Below are 7,427 nucleotides of genomic sequence, written 5' to 3' on the forward strand. Positions count from 1 at the left end.
GGAGGGGACACTAGCGTTGGATCTGCTATCCTGGGACACTGTTGAGCTGATTCATGCCAAGGGTGGGCTGTTTGTGTTACCATTTCTTCTTTTGGTCACTGTGGGACCAAAGTGAAGCTAACTTGTAGATACTGGGAGCTCCTCCCCTTTCCCTTTTCTAGGATATTGTATTATTGTAGGTATTTTAGGATTTGTTTTTGGAGGGGGCTTCTGTTGGTACACAGGTGAAACACTGTTGCCCTATCCCTACTCTTATCCTTATTGTGTGCAACCTTGAACTGGGCCCTGTGGGGACACCAGCCTCCTAAAGCTGGCCTCTGATTCTGCTCTGGGTTCCCCCTACTGCAGTCTGTCCCTCGCAGGAACGTGAGTGGGTAGGCTGTTCTGCTGCTTGTCCTGACGCAGGTCTTCCCTGGCCAGCTGTCTCCACAGGAAAGCCAGTTGGGAAGGGACATGAGTGGGGTTCCCTTGGGTTGCTGCTGTGTTACACATACATGTAGATTTCCTCATGGACATTAGGGCCCAGGGGTCTGTTCCTAGTCTTCCTGAAGGGAGCAGCTGAGCCTGGGCTCCTTGTTCTTGAGCTGACATTCTGCTAGTGGCTATGGCCACCCAGGCCAGCACTCTTTGTCTATAACATGGGTTTTCCTGGGGCTTGGCCAGATAGCCCCACCCTTGCAGCCATTTTCACTATGAATGATTTAGATCCTTTTCTATCTAGACATAAATTTCTGTGTAGACAAACAACTGTGTTTTGCTTTGACAGGGAACAGGGTATGTAAGCCACAGAAGGTTCTGGACGGTGAGCCGAGTGCATATGCCAGCTCCTCTATCATCTCATGGATGATAGCTGAGGACAGAACCGATTTAGTCTGCAGTGTCAAATGTCCTCAACCTTGCGTGGTAGCACCAAGTTACTGCAACCCTCTGGGTCATCATCCACCCAGTAAGAGGAGCTGTGATAGATGCTCTTCCCTCCTCACTTTGCAAGAACAGTTCCGTGGGGCCTTTGTTCCTTTCTCAAGCAGTCCTGGTCAAATGAAGCCCTTACCCCCCGGTGCAGTCTTGAGTTTGTCTTTCAGTGGCTTTTCCTTCCTCCCGTTCTGCATCCCCAGATCAGCCACCTGTATCAAGTCTCACTTTGCTGCAGGCAACCCACTTTTTACCTTCTCATCCAGTGTGGTCCTTTCCACAGCATTGCCTGCAAGTCTGAAAGGAGTTGTTTGGGCTTGGGAGGTGCATCTCTGCTCTGAAGAAATCTGCATGTCACAGGGTCTCCCCACTCAAGGAGCACCACTTTCCCTCCAGCCCAAGCTGAGGCAGACCAGAGAAGTCGTCCTAGAATATGCTCTGCTCACGCTGTGTGAAGACTTCCACATACCATTGGTAGTGTTTTTAGGAAAGCAAGATCGTGGTTCTGATTGTTGGGTGATTGTGACTTGAGCTTGCTAGGGAAGAGTGAGCTGGGATCCACATTTGCTTTCTGTACAAGAGTCCCCTTCGGGTTGTCTTGGGAGGGTAGAGGCAAAAAGCACTAAAGCTGAGGTCACTGGTACAGGTTTCCCGACCCGCTCAGGGCACTCTTATGTCATGCAGGTGCTGGGCTGTGGTAGGCAGACCCATCACAGACAGCAGTATTTGTTGAGGGGCAGTGCTGCAAAAGGGTTTCCTGCCTCATTCTCATCTCCTGGTGGGGGATGTTATTTTTTAAACAAATGATTATAATGAAATATACCTTTTTTTTCTTCTTTTCTTTCTTTTTTTTGAGATGTGGGGTCCTACTGTGTTCCCCAGGCTGGACTCTTAAGGCTCAAGCAACACTCCGGAGTATTACAGCTACACAGATGCCACCATGCCCAGCTCCCACCTCCCATCTGTGACCCAATACGTTATGGATACATAGAGATTTATTATTAGGGATTGGCCTCTAGCCATCACAGGATGAGTCCCAGGGTCTGCTGTCTGCAAGCTGAGGCATAGGAAAGCCAGTGGTGGGGTCCAGTCCATATCCAAAGGCCCAAGAATCATGGGAGGAGGTGGTCATCCCAGCTCATGCAGAAGACAGATTGGTCTTCCACTTTTTCTGATTTTACTCCCAGTGGATGGATGATTATTGATAGCCACAATGGGCAGGGTGGATTTTACTCTGCTGATTCCAGTGCCAGTCTCTTCTGGAAACTTGAGATACCACTGAAATAATGGCTCTGCCTGGGCATCCTTTAGCTGAGTCAGGTTGATACAACCATCACATACCCTCCTTTTTGTCCTCTTCCTGTAGTCTGCTATGTGTACTTTTTGCCTGTCATTTTAGGGATGCCATTTCTTTTTTGTTTGGGGATTTTTTTTGTTGTTCTTTGGTTTGGTTTTTAGATCCAGGACCTTGTGCTTGCAAGGCAGGTGCAGTGCCACTGACCTAAATCCCTGGCCCTCATTTTTGTTTTTTTAACCCTGAATTTTTTTGGTGCCAGGGATCAAACTCGGGACCTTCTGCTTGCAAGGCAGTGGCAGCACCACTGAGCTAAATCCCTGGCCCTAGTTTTTGTGTTTTTGAGACAAGGTCTCCCTGTGTAGTTCAGAATGTCCTCGAACTCAGCCCAGTCTCAAACTTGGAACGATCCTCCTGCCTCAGTCTCCCTAGTGCTGGAATTACAGGTGTGTGCCACAATGCTTAGCTCTAAGGATACCATTTCTTAAGAATATCTCCGGGGATTTAGCTCAGTAACACCACGCCTGCCTTGCAAATTCAAGGTCCTGAGTTCAATCCCCGGTATCTATCTATCTACCTACCTATCTCTATCTATCCTGGAAGGACCTGAAATCCATTACTGTTTCCTATCTGGGTGCAGCCTGTTTCTGTCCATGTGTGATATGCACATGTCATGCATGTGCTGTGGGATGTGGCTTCAATTTCTTGTATGCAGTTCACTTGTCAAGTGGGAGTTGAAGAAATAATGGATGTGCTGGACCCATTCCTTGGGCCTGGGATACACAAAAAGGGCCATCAGGGGAGTGTTCTCTCAAGTTTCCGCAATGACCATGATTGATTTTCTGCAGACAGAAACAGCCCTACTTCTACCCTTGCAGACATGTCAGCTGAAGGCAGGGCAGGGTCCAGGTGGGCCCCAGCTACCCAACTGTAGCGACCAGGCCCCAGGAACCACCTTCCACCACGTCGGGTCTGGCAACACGAGGCTTCTACCACAAGCCTCCCCGTACCAGTCAGCAAGGGCAGGCCCCGTGATCCCTTTTTCTCAGGCAGTACCCCAGTAGCCTTGGACACACCGATCTGACAACATGCAGCCCTGCACATGGATCCTCCAGTTGGTGAGAGGGCCATGCCGTGGGGCCAAAGGAGTCCTGAGGATGATCCAGGCTGGACATCACAGCAGCCCTGGCATCCCTACCACCTGAAGCCCATCAATCTGCCATCCTCCTGTGGGGCCAGAGCTACCACAGGTCACCCTGAAATGGTCAGGACCAAAGTTGAGAGGTGTCCTGGTTCGTGATTGGGGCCCCGTGGGCCGCTGAACCTTCCAGAAACCTTTTAAAAGTCCAGGAAGGGGCTGGAGCGCACGGCCCTCCCCTCGAGAGTGGAGCACCCGCCCTTCACAGAAGACACGCGGGGTCAGGGCCCTGGAGGACTTTACTTGAATGCTAGGACCTCACGGGAGGGGATAGAGGAGACCAGTGACCACCCGCACCCAGTTCAGTGGTACTTGGAGGCCAGGGCCGAAGTCACGAGGTTCAGAAACTTGTCCAGTGACACGTGCACAGCAGGGCTGAAGTCTCCAGGGTAGTGCCGGGCTAGGGTGACCAGCAGACAGTGGCCCAGGAGCTGTGGGCAGAGGGCCCCCTCCCTGGGTTCACTGTTGGGCACACCCCTGCTTGGCACCCCTCCCCTGCGACAGCTGCTCACCTGGAAGTTGGCTGGGTCTATGCCAAGCTTGCGCGCGTGCAGGTCGCTCAGAGCTGATAGTGCTCCCGGCAGGTCATGCAGCTGGTCCACGGCGAGGGTCAGCGCGTCGGCCACCTTCTGGCCGTGGGCTTTGACCTGGGCTGAGCCGGAACTCAGGTTCCAGTGTGGGAAGTAGGTCTTGGTGGAAGGGAAGGCCAGAAAGGTCCTGCAGGAGGAACAAGGTGGCTGTTGGTGTGGCCAGGTCAGGTGGTGCTCAATACCGGGACGGGAGGATCGGCGGTGGAGTCATGGGACGCCCAGCCCGGTCCGCACCTCTCCAAAGCCTCGGTCACATAGATGCTGAGGTTGGTACCCATCTTCCTCCACAGCGCGCGCACCACTGCCTGGTCCGCGGCAGACAGCTCCATTCCGGATGGAGCCGAGAGGAGCGCTGAGTCCAGAATGCCAGCGCGCCTCTGCGCGAAGGGATGCGCACGGCCTCCAGGGGGCGCTTGCAACGTTCGCGCCACTCCTGCCGTGCGCAGGGCCCCTATCCACCCTTCTCCGACCTGCGACCTTTGGAGTCAGCCTAAACGCTGGGGCCTCACGCTTTTAAGCATTTGCTATGTGGAAAATAGTATCTAATGTGTATCGATTATTATTATTATTAGGCAACGCTGAATTTTAGCACGTATTTTGAATTGAAAGTGTCAATATTAGGAGACTTTCTGAGTCTTTTGTTACATAAAATGAGAACAATTTCTTTTCAAAATTGATGTGAATTAGATAAATTTTAAGTGCCTTGCTCCCAGCAGATACTCCTTTCAGGACAACAAACGTTTATGGGGTGCCAACAGTGAGTCCCAATAACATAGTAAGCACCTGTGCATCGTCAGAACCAGGTGCCACACATTTTTTTAAAAATTGAGGTAAAATTCACATAACATTTTACCATCTTAAAAGTGTACAAAGCCAGGCATAGTGACACATGCCTGTAGTCCCATCACTTAGATTAAATTCAAGGCCAGAGTGCACTATATAACAAGGCCCTGTCTCAAAAACTAGTGTAAAATTCAATGGCATTTAGTAAATTCACAGTGTTGTAAAGCCATCACTACTATCTACTTCCAGAACTATTTCATCCCAAATAGAAACGCCATATCCATTAGTGACTACCCAACATCTCTCCTCCAGGAGTGGGCAACCACTGACCTGTCGTCTGTCCCTAAGGATTTGCATATCTTGGGTATTTCAAATAAACGGGATAATATACTCTGTGGCCTCTGGTGTCTGGCTACCTCCACTCAGCATGTTCTCAAGGTCCAGCCACATCCTTTAGGAACTTCATTTCTATTTCAGCAGTCAAGAGGCTGAAGGAGAAGGCTGTCTGCAAGTGTGAGGCCAGCCTGGGCTACATAGTTCAAGGCCAGCCTGAACTATATAGTAAGACTATCTTGAAAAGGCAAAAAATCCATTACTTTTTATGACTGTTTCATTCTATGTTTTGGGGTTTTTTTTGTTTTGTTTTGTTTTTTTATTTTTTGAGACAGGGTCTCACTATGTAGTTGAGATGGATCTGGAACTCACTACATAGCCCAGGCTTGTCTTGAACTCACAGCAATCCTCCTGCCTCGGCCTCCTGAGTGCTGGGATTACAGGCATGTGCCACCATGCCTGGCTCTCATTCTATATATATGCCAGATTTTGTTTACCTATCCACTGATGTACATGTGATATGTTTCTACCTTGAGCCTTATTTTCTGGTAAAATAGCAAAGACAGTCTCTTACCCAGAACTCAAACTGTGCCACAGGTGGTGCTCAGGCATTCCTATCTGGGCAGTGGGCTGCCACAGGTATTTTCTAGGATGACTCGAGCCCAGGAAAGAAGAGATGCTGGTGTCAGCCAAGGGCTGGAGCCAAGCCCGGGAACCCCAAGCCCTCCTTCTGAGGCACTAGATCTGGGGCCTGCTCTGCAGGGAGGTAGCACATTGGGAAAGGGCTTTGTCCAGGCCTTCCTGGCTCTGGTCTGCTATTAGCTATGGGGACTGGGAAACTAGCCTCGGAGCAGCTGACTGGGTGCTAGGCTGGGCCTAGACTGAGTCTTCTTGTTCTTTTGTTTTGTTTTTCTTTTTGGTGCCTGGGATCGAATTCGGGACCTTGCGCAGCAGGCAGTGGTACCACTGATCTAAATCCCCAGCCCAAGATTGAGTCTTTTGATCTTGACCCTAGGACGTCAGTGGCCAAGCAGTGGGCACCATCCTCGGGTGGCACCTCCAGAGAACTGTGCGGTGTCACCCCCGTTTTAGCCAGACTGCAAAGGGCATGTGAGGGTTATCGGGAGATCGGTGAGACATGAGAGGGCAGGACGCCTCACCACCCAGCTCCAGAGGATCCCTGGAGAGCTGGTCCAGTGCTCAGCGCAAGTGTATTTGCATGTGAAGAATGGATTAGTGCAGCAAACTCACGCTGAGTCTGCAGAGCTCTGGACTGAACTAATTCACCCTTTCAGGGCCCAGGGGTTGTCCGCTGAATTCTTGGACACACTTCACCTTCCCCTCTTTCCTTCCTGCCTTTCCTTCCTTTGCTCTAAGCCATTGGTGTGCTCCTAAGACGCAAGGACCATCACCAGTCGTGGCACCGTCGTGGACACAGAGAACACAGAGGCCACAGGTTGCTGCCCTCTTAGACTTTATTCAAAGACCAAGAAGTGCAGGTGCAAGGGAGGGGGAAGGGCCTGAAAAGAGACCCTGCAGGGTCACTCCAGCTTAACGGTATTTGGAAGTCAGCACGGTGCTCACAGTGGCCAAGAACTTGTCCAGGGAGGCATGGACCGAGGGGGTGAATTCCGCTGGGTGGTGGGCAGCCAGGGTCACGAGCAGGCAGTGGCTCAGGAGCTGTAGAGAGAGAAAGTCCCGGTGAGTGTCTGCGGGCCACACAGAATGACTGCACCTTCTGGAATCCGTGATTCGTTCCCAGCCTGGCCCGAGCACTCACCTTGAAGTTCACGGGGTCCACACGCAGCTTGTGGGCGTGCAGGTCGCTCAGAGCAGACAGCGCATTCGGCAGGTCGTCCAGGTGGCCCACGGCGGTGGTTAGCGCGTCCGCCACTTTCTTGCCATGGCCCTGGACCTGGGCGGAGCCCGGGCTCAGGTCAAAGTGGTGGAAGTAGGTCTTAGTGGTTGGGAAACTCAGAAACATCCTGCAGGGAGAAGCAGTAGGTGAGCGGGACTGGAGAGGCTGCGGGCGTACAATTCTGGGTGTCCCGGGCGCTGGGGTTGCGCTGGTCCCTGGTCCGAGCGAGGGAAGGGGATTCCTCACCTGCACAGGGCCTCCGCGCCATACTGCGCACCATGGCCGCCAATCTTGTCCCAGGCAGCCTTCACGTTGCTCTTGTCAGCAGGAGACAGCACCATGGTGGATTCTTTCTGAGTCTCTGTCAGAGCCAGAAGCGTGCAGGAACCGCCGAGCGCGGCGCATTTATGTCCCGGGCCTAGGGGACACGCCCTGCGCGGCGGCGCTCATTGGCTGGCG

At 52.1% G+C, this 7,427-nt stretch overlaps 2 protein-coding genes across 4 annotated transcripts; both read right to left on the reverse strand.

The window, feature by feature from the left end:
• Positions 1 to 3,647: 3,647 nt before the first annotated feature.
• On the reverse strand, positions 3,648 to 4,392 carry Hbq1 (hemoglobin subunit theta 1). 3 transcript variants are annotated; one of them, XM_010620629.3, is made up of 3 exons: positions 4,229 to 4,392; positions 3,917 to 4,121; positions 3,648 to 3,835 (listed from the first exon to the last, which is right to left on the reverse strand). In XM_010620629.3, exons 1-3 carry the CDS (start codon positions 4,321 to 4,323, stop codon positions 3,707 to 3,709), a joined length of 429 nt encoding a protein of 142 aa, XP_010618931.1. In that variant the 5' UTR covers positions 4,324 to 4,392; the 3' UTR covers positions 3,648 to 3,706. The 3 variants fall into 3 exon arrangements, with proteins under 3 accessions (XP_010618931.1, XP_010618930.1, XP_010618932.1); XM_010620628.3 differs by having other exon boundaries at positions 3,648 to 3,857; XM_010620630.3 differs by having other exon boundaries at positions 3,672 to 3,804.
• Positions 4,393 to 6,615: 2,223 nt separating this feature from the next.
• Hba1 (hemoglobin subunit alpha 1) lies at positions 6,616 to 7,361 on the reverse strand. Its single transcript, XM_010620631.1, has 3 exons — positions 7,215 to 7,361; positions 6,891 to 7,095; positions 6,616 to 6,790 (listed from the first exon to the last, which is right to left on the reverse strand). Exons 1-3 carry the CDS (start codon positions 7,307 to 7,309, stop codon positions 6,662 to 6,664), a joined length of 429 nt encoding a protein of 142 aa, XP_010618933.1. The 5' UTR covers positions 7,310 to 7,361; the 3' UTR covers positions 6,616 to 6,661.
• Between the last annotated feature and the right edge of the window lie 66 nt (positions 7,362 to 7,427).

Source organism: Fukomys damarensis, unplaced genomic scaffold (genome assembly GCF_012274545.1).
Source record: "Fukomys damarensis isolate Sample0158 unplaced genomic scaffold, DMR_v1.0_HiC HiC_scaffold_34, whole genome shotgun sequence".
Lineage (NCBI taxonomy): Eukaryota > Metazoa > Chordata > Mammalia > Rodentia > Bathyergidae > Fukomys > Fukomys damarensis.

Coding starts and splice junctions, on each gene's coding strand:
- Hbq1 (XM_010620628.3), bottom strand. CDS start 4,323: ATGGAGCTGTCTGCCGCGGACCAGGCAGTGGTGCGCGCGCTGTGGAGG. Junction 4,122..4,228: donor GTGACCGAGGCTTTGGAGAG/GTGCGGACCGGG, acceptor TTCCTCCTGCAG/GACCTTTCTGGCCTTCCCTT. Junction 3,858..3,916: donor TAGACCCAGCCAACTTCCAG/GTGAGCAGCTGT, acceptor CAGTGAACCCAG/GGAGGGGGCCCTCTGCCCAC.
- Hba1 (XM_010620631.1), bottom strand. CDS start 7,309: ATGGTGCTGTCTCCTGCTGACAAGAGCAACGTGAAGGCTGCCTGGGAC. Junction 7,096..7,214: donor GGCGCGGAGGCCCTGTGCAG/GTGAGGAATCCC, acceptor TTCTCCCTGCAG/GATGTTTCTGAGTTTCCCAA. Junction 6,791..6,890: donor TGGACCCCGTGAACTTCAAG/GTGAGTGCTCGG, acceptor CTCTCTCTACAG/CTCCTGAGCCACTGCCTGCT.